Genomic DNA, 20,156 nt, shown 5'->3' on the forward strand with positions numbered 1-20,156 from the left:
GACACTGCATTGACTTCCATTCATGTGGACAGCCTAAAACATTATCCCTAACCTTAATTATACTGTCAAATTAGGTTCTATCTCATTAGTACCAGGTCTTGGTCTCCACAAGGACTTCTGGTCCTGACAAGGTGTAACAAATACAAGTGTACACACACACTTCAATAAAAATGCCAAACCTTTTTTTTCATCAGTAGTGACAATATGTCAATCATCTGTTTTCAAAAGTATAAATATTCAAAACCAGTTTTTCTTTAATTTCTCTTTCAGTTCATTAATAAATTAACTCATACAATTCCCATGCAGTTCTGCATTTATTAAAATCAGAAAGACCAATGTAAAAAAGCTATGGAAGTGATTAAAATATATTTTTAATTTTTGTACAATGTGGTGTCTTTAAAATATTTATTTATCTGCTGCTAAACTTAGAGATGTTGAATAAATGTTTGAAGCTTATTATCAGGGTTTATCTGTTGCTCATATTGCAAGCAATTGTGGAAGCACACACACAGACAGACAGAGCCACCAAAAACAATACTTCACCCCCACTCCATGGGGTGAAGTAATAAAAAGACAAGCTAAAGTCCAAGACAGATTTCACATACACAAATCAACTCATTTAAAATGTCACACTTGATTTAGTTTCCTGACTAAACCCGGTTTTGTCCCATCTTAAAGTGATAGTTTAGGTGTTTTTTTTTATGTGTGGTTCTATGAGGTACTGACAAATGCGTTACAATGTGCCTTCACCTACTAAGGTTTTTATGGGTTAGGAAGGCTCCCTAAACAAAAGGTTTGTAAACATCTACATGCTGAGAACATCGCCCCTTCTGGGGACTGAGAGGACAATCTTTCCCGACAGCTGCAGCTCATTCTTCAGGAAATGTCCCACCTGCTCAGAGCAGAGAATATCGCAGAACACCCAGATCTCCGCCTGATCTCTTTGGATGTTGGCGTTGCATGTTGGAAGCCCTGTGCTTCTGACAGAACGATTCAGAGTCCGCCACACCTGTGAGGAGGGGGTGAACAACAGGGAAGAAATGATCAAAATCTAAATAAAAAGCCATGAACCATACTTTTTTATCATTTGTCTAGAATTTATCTAATAACAAACAAAAGCCATGGCATATCCATGAGCTTCAGTTGCCCTTTGTGTTTACTGCTAAATAACCACCTGAAACTAATGATTATTGGTGTTTAATCTGTTGACTTCTTTATTTTCTTTAAGGCTGATTAACTGACCTGTTCAATGTCCCAGGCTGCTCCACAGTTGTGCTCAGCAATAACCCATTTGGCTCTCTGGCGGAGGTGGAGCCTGTGGACTGACACCATGTGCTCAAACTGTTTGGACAGTGACTGGGAGCCTCGGTGCAGGATTCCTCTCTGTGTGAACACATTCCAGGAGCAACTGACAGAAGAGTCTGTGACAGTGACATCATCTTTGACTTGAAGTGGTGTCTTTTCAGGTGACAGTCTGGTGACCCCTCTCTCTGGTTTGTGATGGTTTGGGTTTTCTAAGACACAGCAGGCAGCTTCTCTTCTCTTTACTTTTTCAGGTGGACTTGTTGGCGACACTGAATGTGCATGATCATGGCATGTCCCAGCAACACAGTCGTCACCTTCAGGGTTTTTTAACTGGTTTCCTGCGAGTGCTGTGTTCAACGTTGTGAGAATGCATGGCCTGCTGTGAGACACAAGTGGACTGTCTGAGACCGTGATAAGGGGAGCTGGTTTGGCAGGTCTGATGGGCAGCCGATGGATTGAAGTTGTGAGGGGAAACCAGGATGTAAAGACCGGAGAAGTACGACAAGGAAAAGGCTTGAGAAGCTTCTCTGTCCTCTCTAACAGAGAGCTGAGCTCTTCTGTTGACTCAGGCTGATAGTGCAGAACCACATCCTCCATGCAGACAGACAGGTCAGAGGACTGAATGTACTGCTCTCCTCCTCCCCATCTCCGTCTTCATGGCTACAGCACAGTGAAGGAAGCCAAGTTTCTGTAGAGATGGAAAAACAGTTGCAACACATTTAGTAGTGTTTAGATGTGGTTTGTGGTTCAATGACATCATTAGAAACCCAAATTTCCTGATGAAATTTATCATAATTTAAACTACAAAATTCGGCGGCAAAATTTTGATTTGTAGGATGCAGGAATTGAGCTGGTAATGAGTAATGGTTATGGTAATCAGTGGAGTAACATGTGGGTGGATTGAAGCTTTAAATCTTAGTGAGAAAGAGATTGACTCTTGTAGCTGGCAGGAGAAGAGTTTGTTTAGAGATCTTGGACCTGGACCTCTGAAATCTAAAATGAGAAAAGGTTCTATACAAAGTACAAAACCTAAACTGCGATTGTGTAAAAACCGTAATAGGTATCAAAACATGGATTTAGGTGAGAAATGATTACGTTTTGCATTTTGTAAATTTGTTTTAACTTTTGTTAATTTGTTTTAGTATTTGTAAAAATGTTTTGCACTTTGTAAATTTGTTTCGGAAAATGTAAATGTGTTAATTTGTTTCTGTATTTGTAAATGTATTTAAATTTTTTATTTATTGCAATTCCAGGCCACCGTACGAACCGACTTTACCTCGGTAGTAAAGTCTAGCTTTAAAACACACAGCAACAATATATCAACGGTGATACTGACTCGTTTCACTGTCATACTAGTTTGATTAAAGTCAATCTACAACTACTAGCTTTAGGTTATCGTGTTGGTAAGCTAACGACAGCTAATTTAAACGATGGAAAACAAAGAGTATAACGGTAGTATATAAGTACGATAAATAAATGCACATTACACCACAACACACTCACCTTTAATATCTCAGCTTTCCATGAGCCAAAGCTTAGTGAAACTGTTGTTAGGCGCCTGCCGCGGTCGTTCAACGTTCCAGGACCGCCCGAGTCTTCTTCTTCTTCTTCTAATGCGTTTCCGGCAGGCTTGAAGTACTACGGTACGCTAAGAAGCTAAGAAGTCCGCATCGTTGTATGTTACATGTCTGACAGACAAGAAGAGGTAAAGACTTAACTCATCTGAATACAGCCAGTCACGTCCACACTCCTCTGGCGTGTGTCCATGTGGATTTAACCCTGTGGAAAAATAGCTCTGTTCATTTTCTCTCGTCCATCTTGTTTCGACTGTAATGTCATCCACCTCCACCTCCACCTTGTGGACACATGTAGAAATGTCTTCAACCAACAAACAAACCCATGTATATCGTTATCGTTCGAGTAGAATGTGACTATATATGACATTGCATTTAATGCGAAGGCTTTTTTAAACTGACTTGCTACTTCAAATGCAAAATTGTTGCCTTTATTTATTGTTGACTAATGACAACATGTGGATTCTCCCCGTGTGTGTGGGTTTTCTCTGGGTTATCTGGTTCCCTACCACGGCCCAAGAACATGCAGACTTGGGGATTAAATTAAATTAAATTAAATTAAATTAAATTAAATTAAATTAAATTAAATTAAATTAAATTAAATAAATTGGACACTCTTAATCGACCCTAACTGTGAGTGAGACTGAATGGTTGTTTGTGGCCCTGTGATGGACTGGCGATTTGTCTGGAGGATAAAGTGGTAGAAGATGGATGGATGGATGGAGAACAAGTTGAGTTTTAGAGTTGTAGTTTCTTGAAATTGTGTAACACACTTATCTGTCCCACATTGACAGTTTGTACTAGAAGGAATCCTGTAAAATAAATTGGTGATTGATCTCCTATATCTTCACATGCTGTCATAGCAATCCAACGTCTCAGGTGGTTAGGGTAGTAATTAAAAAAGCAGCCACATAATGACAAATGCTGCATATAACTGACATTGAAACAAAACATCCGTTTGTACACATAGAGAATAGGTATAACTACTTAAATTTAGTTTCTGAAAAATGGAAGAAAAAAAAGTCACCTGATTTTTTTTACACCTGTAACTAATCTACAGACTGCTTGTGTCACCTTGTAAATTGCTGAAAAATCTGACATTTTTGCTCACAGAAAACAGGAGTTGCTTGTCTACTGCTACCCCGTTTGGTGCATTAGTCACTGAGGTAAATGCAAACGAAAGATGTCTTTCAGATAGATGAGTGTTATCGATCACCTTTTTGGAAAATGCTATGTAATTGCAGGAGTAAACAGTGAAAACATCCATAAGACATTGTAGACTTATGCAGGAGGATAATCAATTCTATTAATTGGGCCTTTTTAAGAGCCTAAAACCTGCTTTTCCTGGTGTTCCCACTGGCAGCCATGCTTTCGACTCATACAACCAAATGTCAAAAATCCTGAGCTTCACAACATACTTGAACAGAGCCTCAAAAACAACACAGACGCAGCCCAGTAGTTTGTCAATAGGACATTTTATTTCATACGTCTGTTGATTTATTCAAATTACAGTAATATACTTGCTGAGATGACCACTGGCTGCAGTCTGGACAGCTAAAACTGACAGCTGTACTACTTAAAGCAAACTTCTTTTTTTTAATGTTTCCTCCTTTTTTAAAATGATCTTGCAACAGAAAAAAAGCACATACTGTATATATGCCATGAGATGTGATGAGTGAAAGTGACATCAGGTAGGGTGGGGTCATAGTTGGGTTAAAGAAAAAAACAAACAAAGAAATGAAAAACATGTTGTTAAAGGATCAGAATATGGCACATTTGGTCCACGTTGGTAGTTTTATTATCTCATTTTCAAACATGTAAGAAACAAAAAGAAAGGAAACAGATAATTGCATTTGTACGTGTTTTTCTTCAGAAGCACAGCATTAATGACAGCATATTGAAGACATGACTGTAGAGGGGGCCACTCTTAAAGTTTGTCTTTGTTAAAAATCTGGGATTCATCTGCCAATTGTTTTTATTCTCTCTAGAACAGTTTCATTATCATCACCATCATCAATGTTATTAGTATCTTCTTTACATCCAAAAATGGGAGGTATGTGGAGGTGGTGGAGCATTGTGGATGATTGGTAGGGATGGCTTTGGACATTCACAGGAAGTAGTCGGGAGTGCGTCTGGTCACATGGGGCTCGCCACGGCGTGGAGCCGGGTCAAACTGAAGACTGGAGGCAGAAAGTGTTTAGTTATTAATGAGGCCACTGATGGAAAAAAAGAGCATCAAGTACACAATAACAAGGCTATGTGAAACAGGATACCACATTAGCCATAATCATTCAGGTGTTTGGAATAAACAATAATAATAATAATAATAATATACCTTTAGACCTTTTTTCTTAATGCTTTGGTCAAAATGCCACTGTGCCACTTGTATAACTAAAAATACACTGATGTAAAACTGGGTATACCACCAAGCCTTAGTTTAACACTTAGTAACAGAAAGCACTCGTTTTCAATTTTTTACCCACGTCTCAGTTTCTGGTTGTCCACACTTAAACATGTGTATAGTTCCTGGCCATTTGAGTACCATGTTCATGAAGAAGTAGTTATATTTACAAGAGGTCCCTTGGAGGTTAAAAGAAAATCTCCTTTTCTGTTAAGGTAATCGATAGAATTGGTTGATGGTTGTTTCTACATGTGTCCCATCCTCAGCATTTAGAAAGGTTTTTAACTTGCTGGAACTCCTCCACAGCAGATTTTCTTGTATGCAGTAGTATAAATATGAAGGACCTAAGTGGATGGTTTTTCCTTCACAGGTCTGTCTGACTGTTTTTGACACAATCTGTCAAGAGAGACAGAATGAGTTTGCCGTCTTATATCATGTATCCTCCTCAGATAAACAGTATAGGATGCACCACACCAGCAATCACATCAGTCATCTGCCCTTCAAAGTAACTCGGAGGGCAACATTACAAAATGCTCACATAACTCCTTTGGGAGCACAACTTCCTTCTTAAAGTTTTTCCACCATCCAACGGTTTATCACAGTTTGGTAACAAACAGTTAAAGTGTGTGAGAAAAAAAAATGAGTATACACACGGTACGCATGAAGCTTGTGTCTGTACTGGCCCTAATAGCCCATAGCAAGTGTTTTTCATAATACGGTCTTGCAGTATACGTAAAATTCATACCGCAAAAATAAATAAATACCGGTTTTCGGTATGAACTGGTATATTGCCCAGCAATTCTCGAAATCAACAGGGAAGAGCTGAGAAAGCTTACATCCCAGGCTCACTCTCTCCTCCATCTCTCTATATCCGTTTGGGATCCGTCTGTATAATTCAGTACAAAACCACTGAAAAAAACATAACAATTTAAGAAAAGTAATGGTTTTTAAACAGATCTCACACTCACTCTCTTGCACACACAGGCCCAAGCAAAAAAATTGTTAACTTATCAAAAAAATATTGATAATGTGGGGAGACACTGAACACCCACACACAACACAGCTACGACACCCATGCAAGACATTCTATGTGAACCATGACAAACATGCATACTTTCATAGCATCAAATTGTATCAGAATACAGTCAAATGTCAAAATGCGTGCCTGGTACACAAAATGCATAGAGGTTGGCAGGTATGCACATGTTTACATCCATGTTTACAGAATTAATTTTCAGGGACCTAAAACAGGCAAAAACGCATTAGAAGACGTGCATTTTTGCAGACACCCAGCCACAAACGTACATGGCATTAATGTGATGGCACCTTCTTTACCAGGAAAACGCAGACAAACTAAAACTAATGTAGCTCCCGTGTGCAGAAATGGAACACCAGTTGGTGCGAGGTGCAAAACATTATGTGCTGTTTACAGAATTTTCCATGGATCATTCAGACAAGCCATTGTACTTACAAAGAGTATTTCAGAGTGTCATCCAGTTCCATGATGGCCGCCTGGTTTCCACAGCGGTAGCAGTAGTTTGGAGCACTGAAGATGGTCACCACATTCTTGTCATGGCCCCAGTTGTAGCCCTGAAGAAACAAGCACATGCAAAGTTTGGACCAGAAAACATTTTATGACAAGCTCGGCCTGACTGTGTCAAGGGCTGTCACGATTTGGTTTCATTCACACAGAACAGGATAAAGGGAAGCAACTTTGTTCATCATGTCAAAACGTTGGTGTTTTGGTGCCAGGTTATGGTTGTTATTTGGTCCATAAAACATCAGAAATGTGTAAAAAAAAGAACAAATACACACATATACATACATACATATGTATGTGTGTATATATATATATATATATATATATATATATATATATATACACATACATAAATATGTATGTATATATATATGTATATATATATACATACATACATACATACATACATATGTATACATATATACATACATACATATGTATACATATATACATACACATATATATATATATATATAAAGTTCACGCTACAGTGATATTATATCACTAAAGTAGGGCATTTAAGTAGAAGCATGCAATGGTGATTACCTCATCTTAAACAATTTATTGAAACAAAAGCCAACAACAGTGGTGGGTATACCACAACCAAAAATGGCAATGTCTCAATAACTTGTCATGTGCCCTTGAGCATCAATTACAGCTTGACAATGACCTCTCATGCTGTTCACAAGTCGAGTTATTGTCTGCTGAGGCATGGCATTCCACTCTTCTTGAAGGGTGGCCCTCAGGTCATTGAGGTTCTGGGGTACAGTTACAAGCCTCTACACAGTAACTCAGTGGCCACTTCCATCTGAAAACATCCTGTTTGAAGCCTCACAATGGTGAGGTACCGTTGATCAATTGTTAGGTGTCGTCTTCATCTCATGATGTCAAAATGGGAATGATGAGGACGTTTTGAACATTTTTGAACTCAACCCCCAGGTGTAAATTCTATGTTAACCAAATCTACACACTGTTTCTGCCATATGTATGGCATCTGGTGTGTCTATTTTACCTCCATGACCAGCTGATGGGCACGGGATACCAGGGTGAGGCCATTGGCGTGGTTAAAGGTTTCTGAGATATCCTGTCCGAAGGTGTAACCAGCACCACGAGGAGAGATGCCCCACCCACCACGATCATCGGGGTCTGACCACAGCAGGTCACACATTGGGCCCTAACAGAAAGAAAGAAAGAAAGAAAGAAAGTCACTCCTGTTCCACGGGTACATTTTCACAAATTTCCTTAAGTTTAACACTCGTCTTCAAACAGATATATTCAAAGAACCTTCTCAGAATGCAAATACATCTATATATATGTATACCTCATGTGGGACTTCTTGGAGACGGTCCAGAGCTCGTATGTGATCCAGAGTGTCTATGGAGGGAGACAAACCTCCGTGGAGACAGAAGATCTGAAACAAAATGCAAGAAATGAAGATTCAACCAAAAACACATCTGCAGCTTTTCACCCACAGGTGAACACTTCTGCCTTTGTTGACCAGTTTTCAGAACCAATGTGTGTATATAAACTCAGGTCTACAGAGATTAAACGTGGACCCAATGATCATTTGGGGTAGGGAGATAAAGTACAACATTTAATCACCAATTAAAAACCCCATGTCTGTCCCCCGACCTACTAAAGTAAATCAATCAATATCAAACAGTAGAGTTAGACATTCTAATTTAATAAAGACTACTAAATATAAGGTCACTCTCCTCAAAATCTGTTTTAATAAATTATCTAATTTCTGACGATAGTATTGATTTATTCTGTGTAACTGAAACTTGGTTACATGAAGATTACGTTAATCTAAATGAGTCAACAGATCACTTAGGTCACAAAATACAGGTTTACTTGTGGCTCCCAGAGTCTGTAGGAGCAGAATGGAAGGCAGAGCCTTCAGTTACCAGGCTCCTCTCCTGTGGAACCAGCTCCCAATAACAGTTTGGGAGGCAGACACTCTCTCTGTATTTAAAGTTAGACTTAACTTTCCTTTTTTTCCCTAACCCATGTACAGTGCCTTGAGATAATGTATGTTATGATTTGACACTATACAAATAAAATTGAATTGAATGTATTTTTCTATAGTGATTGCTAGCTGTTTATCAATTTATTATTTTTTTGCTGATACTGCGAGTTCAAAGATCATCCTGCCAGAAGAACTGAAGAAACACGAGATACAGTGACAGCACAAAATCAATGTGACCCCTCCCCCGTGGGTGGTGCAACACTGTCTTAAAAGGGGACATAATATGCAAAATCAACTTTTTAACTATTTTAATACTTATATTTGGGACCCTGGAGGCCCTACCAGTCGCCAAAGTGTGGAAAAAGAATACTCAGTCATGTTTTCGTGGTCCCCCTTAGTGCAAGTATAGGCGATAAAACACTCCATGTTGAATTCTCTGCGCTTATGACGGCAGCATGCGCATTTCACCGCGAATGTTACCGCCCCACCAGTAAGTTTACTTCGAGAGCTCCACCTTAGCTCCACCTTGTCCCTTAAAAATATTTGTTCAGTATGTCCTCCATGACCGGAGCACGGACTCAGTCTGATACAGTCACATACAGCAGCTGTTTCTGTTGCACTTTCTGTGCAGCAGTGCTGCACTCTGTGAAAATCAGTTAAAAACACTTAGGGACAGCACCACTGATTGCCAGCTGCCTAAACTGGCGCTGTGTGTGACTGATCGCCAGCTCCGGAGCATACAGTCACCGGTCTGATACAGTCGCATAGAGTGGCAGTTTATTCAGCTCACCGCGCGCTGCTGGCGATCAGCGGTGCTGTCCCTAAGCGTTTTTAACTGATTTACAGTTCGGCACTGTTTGGCTCCATCCTTATGTAGGACGCCTCTTCCTGTGACGGCACTCTCGCTGTTTTCTGCGCACGCTGCCATGTTGATATTGTCAGAGAACTAGTGGAGGGAGGGGGAGACGAATGGAGCAGAGGGAACAGAAGCTGAGCGAGTGAGCGCTGTAAAGAGGACAAATCAGAAACCCCCTGGAAGAAGTGGGTGTGTGTTTGCCTGTGTCTCATTTGCACATAAAGGGACGATGCACGAAAACCGAGCGTTCTGAAAGGGGCGGGTTTAGCAGGGTTATTGAACTGCTATGATGCTTCATCCTTATGGTATTTTGACCAAAGCATGTCACTGACATGTTCATTAGGACACTAGGGAACTAGTTTAATGGGGGAAATAGAGTATAATATGTCTACTTTAAAATGCAACACGTTGTGAGACTTTGGTCCTTCTGCTTTTAATAGGTGGGAAAATAATAGAAGTACTTGACTACAAACACTAACAAATGCATCTTCATTCCCTGCACCATTACACATCCCAATTCAGAGCAAATTATTCACATGACAAAAGCTTTCAATGCTCTATTTTCATGGTGGATTAACATCATCTATAGCTAGCTCTTCATACCTGTCCATCAACCAGCGCAGTGAGTGGCAAGTAGTCAAACAGGTCTGTGAAATACTTCCAAACATTGGCATTGCCATACTTCCTCAGGCACTCATCATAGAAGCCATAGACCTGTGTGATCTGCCGTGACTCGTGGTTCCCTCGCAGGATGGTGATTCGCTCTGGGAAGCGAACCTGAATAAAAAAAAACAAGATAGTTGAAATTATCAGTTAATTCAATATCTCCATTATACACCACCTCTGTCACTTACCAATTACCAATGTGAAGATTTGCTACTTTTCTTTATCTTGTGTGATCACACAAACAAGTTTGGGTTTAAAATGGTACAACCTAGGGCTGGGCGATATGGACCAAATGTCGTATCCCGATAAAGATTTAGGTTGAATATCGATATACAATATATATCCTGATATTTTTTCCACAAAGTGAGAGCTGTGAAATGAAATGTTCAGTCAAAGCCAAATATGAGTAGTTATTGAAAACTCACTACTCAAACAATGAAATAATGAGAAAAGTACAATATCAACATTTTTTAGTTACCACTATAAATGTCTTTTTAAAATCCAATTACAGACTTTCTTCTCTTACAAAAGAACAAAATACGACAAACCCTACACTGATTTTGTTATTGCACACCACTTGTCACTTTCCTTCTCATACAGCACACTGCAGGAAAATGAAGCTTGCAGTGAGTTTTGTTTTGGGGCTGGAGCTTTGTCGGGGTGTGGACGGCTTGCACCTGTGGCTTCTGCAGAGCGCAGTTTCACACACTATTCATATTGCACTTTGTGCCACGTTTTTAAGTGGTGAAAAAGATTCGTAGCGATTCCACCACTGGCTGCAACGTGCTTATGGCACTCCCTACATATAGCTTGGTTTTGTTGCTCATCTGATGATTTGTATCCAAACCATCTCCTAATGACTGACCTTCTGCTTTTTCTTTTACTAACCAAGAGGCTCTCCTCCGCACACTCCGCAGACATTGTTGCTTTCTCCATGTTTGTTGCCGGAGTGTCTGTTCCTGCCCCTCCCCCCTCCGTGCATGAAAGAGGAGGGGCGGGGGCAGCAGAGCTCTGCTCAGCAGCTTGCCTGGAGCAAGGATCACAGCGCAAATTTGAATTATATCGATATATGCAACATGGTCTAATTCCATATCGCATTTATATCGATATATTGCCCAGCCCTAGTACAACCCACTGTGACATCGTCCATTAGCTTGTGAGCTTTCGTATTTAAGCATCGGTTTAGTATTTTGTCAGGCAACATGGTAACCATGCTTGGATTAGATGGGGTGAAGCTTGACTAAGACTGGGGCCACATTGCATACATGTGTGGCCCCACGACTGCAGGCCTGTGCATGGATCCAACGTCATCGTCAAGTTTGCGGACGACACAGTGATTGGCCAGCAAACACCAGCAAAACAAAAGGAGCTCATTGTGGACTTCAGGAGAGAAAGAAGAAACACGCACAACCCCTTTCACATCAACGGGATGGCTGTTGAACGTGTTTCCAGCTTTAAGTTCCTGGGGACCTACATCACAGAGGACCTCTCCTGGTCCACCAAGAAGGCTCATCAACGTCCTCAGATATTCTGAGGAACATCTACCACTGTGTGATCGAGAGCATCCTGATGAACTGTGTTACAGTCTGGTACGTAAACGGCTCCTTCACAGACCATAAGGCACTATAGAGTGTGGTCAAAATCGCACAGCGCATTCTGCCCCCCAAAGAATGTCTACACTTGTTTATTTATTATGTAGAATGTTCATACCACCTCAATAAGCTATCAACCTGTAAAATATGTCCATAATCTGTAAAATATTCTGTAAATCTGTATATTAGCATTTATCCATATGTCTATTAATATAGCATATTCACTGCACCTTATTTGTATATAGTAATCTGTACACTATATTTATAGCGCTCATTTATATTCATATTTGTTTTTGTTTTTTATTTATAGAGCATCCCACTAGTCCAGCCATCCATATATACCCAACAATTACAAAGGTCTAACCTACTTCTGTACATATATCTATATACACATATATATATACACACACACACATATATATATATATATATATATATACACATATATATATATATATATATACATATATATATATATATATATATATATACATATATATATATATATATATATATATATATATATATATATACACATATATATACATATATATATATATACACACACATACACACACACACACACACACACAGATATATACATATATCACACACTTCTGGTGAGATGCAAAACTCATTTTGTTCCCCCAAACTTGTATTTGAGTAATGACAATAAAGTTGAATCTCATGTCTCATGAATTCACCTAAACCTGCAACCATATACCTATTGGACGGTACTAACTGCTCCAAATGGGGTCATCTTTTGCAAAAATGGAAATCATAAACTCATCAGGAAACCCCCAGGATTAATGCCTTGTAACTGTAACTGCTTGTAAATTAAAATAAAGGATACATTTGGTTTTGGGATTTCATAAAAGATTTTCTGTTCTTCCAAACATAATTTTTTACATATCCAAGGTCTGATGTTTCAAAACCGCACATACTTTGATGAAGGTTATTTGACAATTTCACACAATTCCAATTAATGAATTCACACAATTTTACACTTCGTAACATTCATTGTCATTGGACCATTCAAAACATCCCTACATTTCTAACATTAAATTGCAGGTACAACAATACTTACACCTCTCTCTGAAATCGTTATTGATGCTGACAGTGAATGCAGTCTGCTTACCAAGCAAAAAAAACCCACATATTTTGGACTCGCCATTTATCTCTGACTGTACATCAAATAATTTTACCTTGAGCAGCATGATCCAGTTTTTAGTAGGGATGCACGATATATCGGCATTAATATTGTTATCGGCCGATGTTCGTCATTTTTTAACATATCGGCATCGGTTCAATGAGTAAAACTGCGCCGATTTTAACAACTGATGTTTATACCCGTCTAATTGCTGTTTGTGTATGTGTGTCGGGAAGGGGAGGCCATGCGGCATTTGTTTGGGCATATGACAGCGTCAGTGGCGCAAGCGCAGCACAAGGTGTGTGTGTGTGTGTATGTGTTGAGGAGAGAGAATGTCAGCGGTGTGGGCGATTTTTCAGGGTGTCAATAGAAGATACGCAAAAAGCATTATGCAACACTTGCAAAGTCGAGGTAATGTGAGGAGCGTTCCGCGTCAAGTCATTCAATACCACAAATTTGATTATGTCATTTGAAAAACCGCCACCCTGAAGTACACAAACAATGGCAGGAAGCTAACGCTAGTAACATTAGGCAGCAGACAAAAAGAAAGCAGCGCAGCTGGGACTCGACCAAAGGAAGACATTGGCCAGGGCAATAACGATCAAGGTAATGGAAATGATTGCTCTTGACGACCAGCCGAGGGTTCCGACGGTTGATAGCGCATATTGAACCCCGCAACAACCTGCCAAGTCGGCGCTACTTTTCCGATGTTTTGCAATTGAATAAATATCTGGTTGCCATGAATACTGGCAAGTTTGATAAAGTATTTTAACATGTTTTTTTATTATGGCAGCTCTTGTCAGAGCTTGTCAGGTATTGTTTTTCATATCTGTTGTGTAGTTTTATTGTTAAGGGAAGTGGCGCGGTTGTTGTTGCCGGGAGGAAGGGTTGTTGACTTTATTTACGTACCCAGTATAGACGCCCTTATCTCGGTTACAGTAACTTTGGCAGGGTATTATTTTTATTTATGTTCATGTTTTTATTTTATGATCCAAACTTTCTCACAGGAGTTTAGTGAGTTGAGGGAGTTAAACTGTACTGTAATTTAGTTACACACTTGCTACAAGTGGTAAAGGTTTCTAAAAACCTTTACTTGTAGTTGGTTACTTGTGTCTTATGTGACCTTGTTATTTGGAGGTAAAACATGTTTTGAAAATAAAGGAAGACATTCAAAAATTCAGCTTGCATGATTTTCATTCTGTACAAACTTTTATCATCTCAGAAACTTTTTTTTAAAACATATATCAATATCGGTAGATATCGGTTATCGGCCATAGCAGCAATATTAATATCGGATATCGGAATCGGCGGAAATAGTCATATCGGTGCATCCCTAGTTTTTAGTTCAGGTGGAAAGCACAATTTACTTTCAAAAGAAGATAATCTCTTTTTCTCATGGTAACTGAACACAGATGCAGACTAGCATTCTATAAGAGGGTGGTATTTACCTTTAATGTGACGAGCAGCGTGACCGTCTCCACAGAGTAGTAGCCTCTGTCTACATAGTCTCCCATGAACAGGTAGTTGGTGTCGGGAGACTTGCCTCCAATCTTAAACAACTCCATGAGGTCATGGAATTGACCATGAACGTCGCCACACACCGTCACCGGGCATCGCACCTGAGCAGGGACAAATAACATGGTCAATTGCCTGAAGCAGGACTGCTCTACAAGTAGCATTACAAAGCTGTGCTAATATTTTTTGGGTTTTGTTCTGTTAAATTAAAACATACCAATTTTTGGCTTCAACTGTCCAACTGATCAACACTGGCTCAGAATGTCTACATGTGGCTGGGTTACATTTTTTATTTACTCATTTACTAGAAGATTATAATGTAGTGAAAGCAAAAACGTATACCCAATTAAATCCTACACCTCCACAGTAAAACATACATGGTGAACAATGAGATTGAACACACACTTTTAGTTTACCCGAGTTTGTTGTGTGTGATTGTTCAAATTCTGGAGCCCAAGTGTAGCAGGTGGAAATCTTATTCAGGAACTGGGGCTATTGCTAGGCCTGTCACAATAACAAATTTTGCTGGACGATAAATTGTCCCAGAAAATATTGCGATAAACAATAATGTTGTCGTTCTGAGACTATTTTCATCTAATACAAAGATAATGGCATAATAATGCAGGTACACCTTTTCAAAGATCAATAAACATTTATTTCTAAAGAACATTTAACACTGGAACTGGAAGACATTTTAAATATGTACTGGAATAAAAACCACACACACGACCAAAACAATAAATGAAATGGATGTAAATAAAATTGCACACAAAAAATTAGGGATGTCCCGATGTCACTTCTGATAAAATACTGATATTGCAGCCTTGAGTAATGGCCGATACTGACCCAATACTATATCAGCATAAATCATACATACTTTAATTACTTATTTTGTAGTGTGGAATGTTAGAACAGGCTTGATCAAGTTATATTACTTAAACAGAGAACACCAGTCAGCAACAGTAGGTATGAGAAAAACTGGCCCCATTTATGTAATTGGTTACATAAATGGGGCCAGTTTTTCTCTGTTACATAAATTTTAACCTTCAACATAAGAATATTCAAATTTTGCCATGTTAATTTCATACAGCCTATGGTTAGAGCACCAGTGTTTCACAGGTAACAGTGTGTCTTCAGAGACTCTCTTGGTAGAGAGAGAGAGAGAGAGAGAGAGAGAGAAAATGGAAATTATTGGGGCCAGATTATTATATTACAAATTATCAAGCTCATTTTATATATTGTGTGATTAATTGATTTATTGCGACAGGCCTAGCTATTGCGGTCATTTATTTTTTTGACACTAGCACAATGCTGTATAATTCAAGTTACTGTATTGTTTCTTAATATTTTAAATAATAATCAAAATAACTGATTAAATCATTTTGTTAGCTTTGCAATTGACACAAAAGGGTAAAATCTACAGGGAAACTAACCTCTTGAACGTTGGACTCCTTGGTCAGAATTTCCTTGGCCTGGAGAGGAATCAAACACACATTCTTTATTACATCACAGAATTTTTACAACATTCACTGTGAAAATGCAGCAATAAGGAAAGCCAATATAAGGTCAAATAAAACTTCACACAAGCACTGACAAATGTACATGTTTATTCTGACATTTTCAGACTAAATTTAGAAAACACCCAAACACTAAGTCAGTGAAGTCTGACAGTAAAATAAGGACATTACTTTTGAAGGGAGGTTAAAGTAATTAATACTTTTGAGAGAGTAACTGGCAATTAAAAATGTTTCGAGTGATAAGCTGAAAACTGGGTACAGCTTTACTTGATGAAAAAGGAAAACCGTACTAGCTGACCAGTGAAATAAATTGCATCAACTTTGTTTTTAAGTTGACTTAAAAACTTAAGATGAAAGCATTGTCCTTTCTGGTGTTTGTCATCTCCCACAAGTGTCAGTCTGATGAAAGGTAATGCAACACTTGCTCAAAACTCAAGTCACACAAACAAAGAACGTGGAGCAAGAGGAGAGTGCTCAGGCTAGCTCTAGCCCAACTGACTGTATACTTGCAGTAATAATTTGACTCCCAATTGCATAAATTCTGTGTGGTAGTACAACTTGAAGAAATTAAATGTGCCACAATTTCAGTCAGAGTAACTTAAAGGTCAGCTCTTAGTCAAACTAACAATCCTCCCCCTCCCACCTTTCTGACCTCCTTCATCCTCACACTCCCTCTCATTCTCTCATCCGCTGCCCTCCAACTCACTACACTCTGTCCATCTTTTTTAACATGGGGGTCCAGGGCTTTCAGCCACTCTTTATTGCCTCTTTCTTTTTATTTTATTTAAAAAAAAACATCATATAAACTTACTGATTCAAGACCAACTTGGGTAGGCATGATATTTTACTAGAATAAATAGATATCATCGTTGTTTTGGTCTGTCATTCTTGATCTGTCTCAAGCTCAGGTATTGCATATCAAACCTTTACAAATAAGATGGCCGATATAATATTGATTAAGCTAGACTAGTTAAATCAATTACATGTCATATGAGAGGATGGTTGAACCAATTAGTGCTCACCCGATTATAATTCAGTAATATAGTTCTTTATAACATAAGACTAAACCTCCATCCAAAACAAAGTTTTGAGTCTTTAAATTCATTCAACTCACAAAGAAATTTTCTCATATAACGTAGTGAGAGCACTTAAGAAGTCTTTGATGAAGCTTCGAATACAAATACTTCAAATAAAACCTCAACAGACTTGTTTAACGGAGAAACACTCCAGAAGTGACGCCTGACACCTGGACTCTAAAAGGTTCAAGCAATATTAGGGTTGATCAATAACGACGGGGCGCGGTACAAACATAACCCGTACACATTAATTTGTGGTGCTTTTCATTCTATATGGCGGACTTGTTACAGCAAACAAACATCGATCGAGTCCCAGTTTCTTCAATTTAAATGCATGAAAGTGACTCCGTCTATCTGCTGGCAAAAATGCGGGTTTTCGGCCTTTCTGTTCCGAGAAGTCGGTCGCTGATCCAACTCATCCAAATCAGCGTCGTCTAGAAGGCCCGGACTGTGCCAGAGTCAACACAACATAGTTACTTTGTCGAGTAAGCTTAAGATTAGGTGCTCCGAAACACATATAGCACATGATGACGATGAAAATCGAAATGAAAATAGCTGCCGTGTCCTTGCCTCATAACCAGAGATTAGTCGGGGCCACTTTCGCAACTCAGGCCACACTACGATCGAGGCCGACATAGACGGAATGAAAGACAGGCTGTTGTGATCCACTTACCTTCTCACAAAGTGTCCTGACTTGGTTTTCCGATAGCTGCTTACACTCGTTTAGCTGTTCGACCCATTGGTCTAGTTCTTTAGTAAAAGATTTGTCTTCCATGACAGCCGCGGTAGCTTGCTAAGCTAGCTGTGTTAGCTCCCTGAAAAAACAAGCTGGCCTCTGTCTCAGCGCTAGCCGCGTTAGCTTTTAGCTTGTCGTATTGTTAACCCGATGTAGTCCCGCCAAACCGGTTAGTAAATCAAGGAGAAAACCTAAAATCTACAAGCCCCTTAGTCAACTTCTATCATGATAAATCACATATGTCAAATTACCGACAGTAAAAACCAAGTTATATGGGCCAGGGGAGCCAAAAAGATCGCAGGTCCCCGATGCGGCAGACCGAAAGCGCAGGAGACAGCGGCGTCGCAATGGATAGCCGATTTGGTAAAAGAGCTAGTTTCAATAACATCCGGGCATTTCAGTAGCGCACAGAGTCAGCGCATGGGCGACACCGCGTGGACAAACTGTAAACGGTAAGAGCAGTAAACTCAGCATAGCATTATATCAGGGGTGTCTAACATTTTTGTTCAGGGGCCACATACAGCACAATTTGATCTCAAGGGGGCCGGACCAGTAAAAATAGTACAATAATAGCATAATAACCTATGAACAACAAGTACCCTTTGTTTTTTCTCCTTTGTTTTACATTTACTGAAGGATAATTTTACAAAACATGAAATTTCTTGAGAAATATAAGTGCAATTTCAACAATATCATGCCTAAATTTACTATTTACACAGCACACTGGATCTATAAAGGCACAAACATTTAGTCACGAGTCTGGGGCATTTGACATTACGTTTAGATTAGTGTGAAATTTTAACAAATTCATCCTGTGGGCCGATTGGACCGGTTCTGGCCCCCGGGCTGTATGTTTGACACCCCTGCATTAGATCATCCCAAATTTTTTATAATTTTCTTAATGTAAATATTACCATTTTAGCTCAATAGCTTCCAGGCCATGTGACCTAAAGACACCAAATCAGTGCAGAAACATAGTACTAGCCTACCTAGTCAGGACACACCTCTTTTTATTCCATTTAAATACTTCCCAAATTTTAAATAATTTTCTTAATGTAAATATTAGCATTTTAGCTCAATAGCTTCCAGGCCATGTGACCTAAAGACACCAAATCAGTGCAGAAACATAGTACTAGACTACCTAGTCAGGACACACCTCTTTTTATTCCATTTAAATACTTCCCAAATTTTTTATAATTTTTTTAATGTAAATATTAGCATTTTAGCTCAATAGCTTCCAGGCCATGTGACCTAAAGACACCAAATCAGTGCAGAAACATAGTACTAGCCTGCCTAGTCAGGAAACACTTCTTTTTATTCCATTTAAATACTTCCCAAATTTTTTATAATTTTTTTTAATGTAAATATTAGCATTTTAGCTCAATAGCTTCCAGGCCATGTGTTCCAAAGACACAACATCAGTGCAGAAACATAGTACTAACCTACCTTGTCAGGACACACCTCTTTTTATTCCATTTAAATACTTCCCAAATTTTTAATAATTTTCTTAATGTAAATATTAGCATTTTAGCTCAATAGCTTCCAGGCCATGTGTCCCAAAGACACCAAATTAGTGCAGAAACATAGTACTAGCCTGCCTAGTCAGGACACACCTCTTTTTATTCCAATTCAATACTTCCCAAATTTCTTATAATTTTCTTAATGTAAATATTAGCATTTTAGCTCAATAGCTTCCAGGTCATGTGACCTAAAGACACCAAATTAGTGCAGAAACATAGTACTAGACTGCCTAGTCAGGACACACCTTTTTTTATTCCAATTCAATACTTCCCAACTTTGTTATAATTTTTTTTAATGTAAATATTAGCACTTTAGCTCAATAGCTTCCAGGCCATGTGTCCCAAAGACACAAAATCAGTGCAGAAACATAGTACTAACCTACCTTGTCAGGACATACCTCTTTTTATTCCAATTCAATACTTTCCAAATTTCTAATAATTTTCTTAATGTAAATATTAGCATTTTAGCTCAATAGCTTCCAGGCCATGTGACCTAAAGACACCAAATCAGTGCAGAAACATAGCACTAGCCTACCTAGTCAGGACACACCTCTTTTTATCCCAATTCAATACTTCCCAAATTTTTTATAATTTTCTTAATGTAAATATTAGCATTTTAGCTCAATAGCTTCCAGGCCATGTGACCTAAAGACACCAAATCAGTGCAGAAACATAGTACTAGCCTGCCTAGTCAGGACACACCTCTTTTTATTCCATTTAAATACTTCCCACATTTTTA

At 38.9% G+C, this 20,156-nt stretch overlaps 2 protein-coding genes across 2 annotated transcripts; both read right to left on the reverse strand.

The window, feature by feature from the left end:
- Window positions 1-230: 230 nt before the first annotated feature.
- zgc:101664 (uncharacterized protein LOC450064 homolog) lies at window positions 231-3,140 on the reverse strand. Its single transcript, XM_044025522.1, has 3 exons — window positions 2,809-3,140; window positions 1,243-1,993; window positions 231-1,009 (listed from the first exon to the last, which is right to left on the reverse strand). The coding sequence occupies exons 2-3, from the start codon at window positions 1,900-1,902 to the stop codon at window positions 806-808; spliced, it is 864 nt and encodes a 287-aa protein (XP_043881457.1). The 5' UTR covers window positions 1,903-1,993; window positions 2,809-3,140; the 3' UTR covers window positions 231-805.
- Window positions 3,141-4,335: 1,195 nt separating this feature from the next.
- Window positions 4,336-18,267, reverse strand: LOC122769700 (serine/threonine-protein phosphatase 2A catalytic subunit beta isoform). The gene is made up of 8 exons (XM_044026452.1): window positions 17,835-18,267; window positions 16,002-16,040; window positions 14,502-14,672; window positions 10,249-10,422; window positions 8,142-8,231; window positions 7,833-7,994; window positions 6,752-6,870; window positions 4,336-5,059 (listed from the first exon to the last, which is right to left on the reverse strand). The coding sequence occupies exons 1-8, from the start codon at window positions 17,934-17,936 to the stop codon at window positions 4,987-4,989; spliced, it is 930 nt and encodes a 309-aa protein (XP_043882387.1). The 5' UTR covers window positions 17,937-18,267; the 3' UTR covers window positions 4,336-4,986.
- Window positions 18,268-20,156: the final 1,889 nt, after the last annotated feature.

The sequence above is a fragment of the Solea senegalensis genome, linkage group LG5 (genome assembly GCF_019176455.1).
Source record: "Solea senegalensis isolate Sse05_10M linkage group LG5, IFAPA_SoseM_1, whole genome shotgun sequence".
NCBI lineage: Eukaryota > Metazoa > Chordata > Actinopteri > Pleuronectiformes > Soleidae > Solea > Solea senegalensis.

Excerpts from the sequence above, each read along its gene's own strand:
- zgc:101664 (XM_044025522.1), bottom strand. The coding sequence starts at position 1,902 with ATGGAGGATGTGGTTCTGCACTATCAGCCTGAGTCAACAGAAGAGCTC. Across the intron at positions 1,010-1,242 it reads CAGCCTGGGACATTGAACAG|GTGTGGCGGACTCTGAATCG; the intron begins GTCAGTTAATCA and ends CCCTCCTCACAG.
- LOC122769700 (XM_044026452.1), bottom strand. The coding sequence starts at position 17,936 with ATGGAAGACAAATCTTTTACTAAAGAACTAGACCAATGGGTCGAACAG. Across the intron at positions 7,995-8,141 it reads TCCAAGAAGTCCCACATGAG|GGCCCAATGTGTGACCTGCT; the intron begins GTATACATATAT and ends TCTTTCTGTTAG. Across the intron at positions 6,871-7,832 it reads CCCATCAGCTGGTCATGGAG|GGCTACAACTGGGGCCATGA; the intron begins GTAAAATAGACA and ends TTGTTTCTTCAG.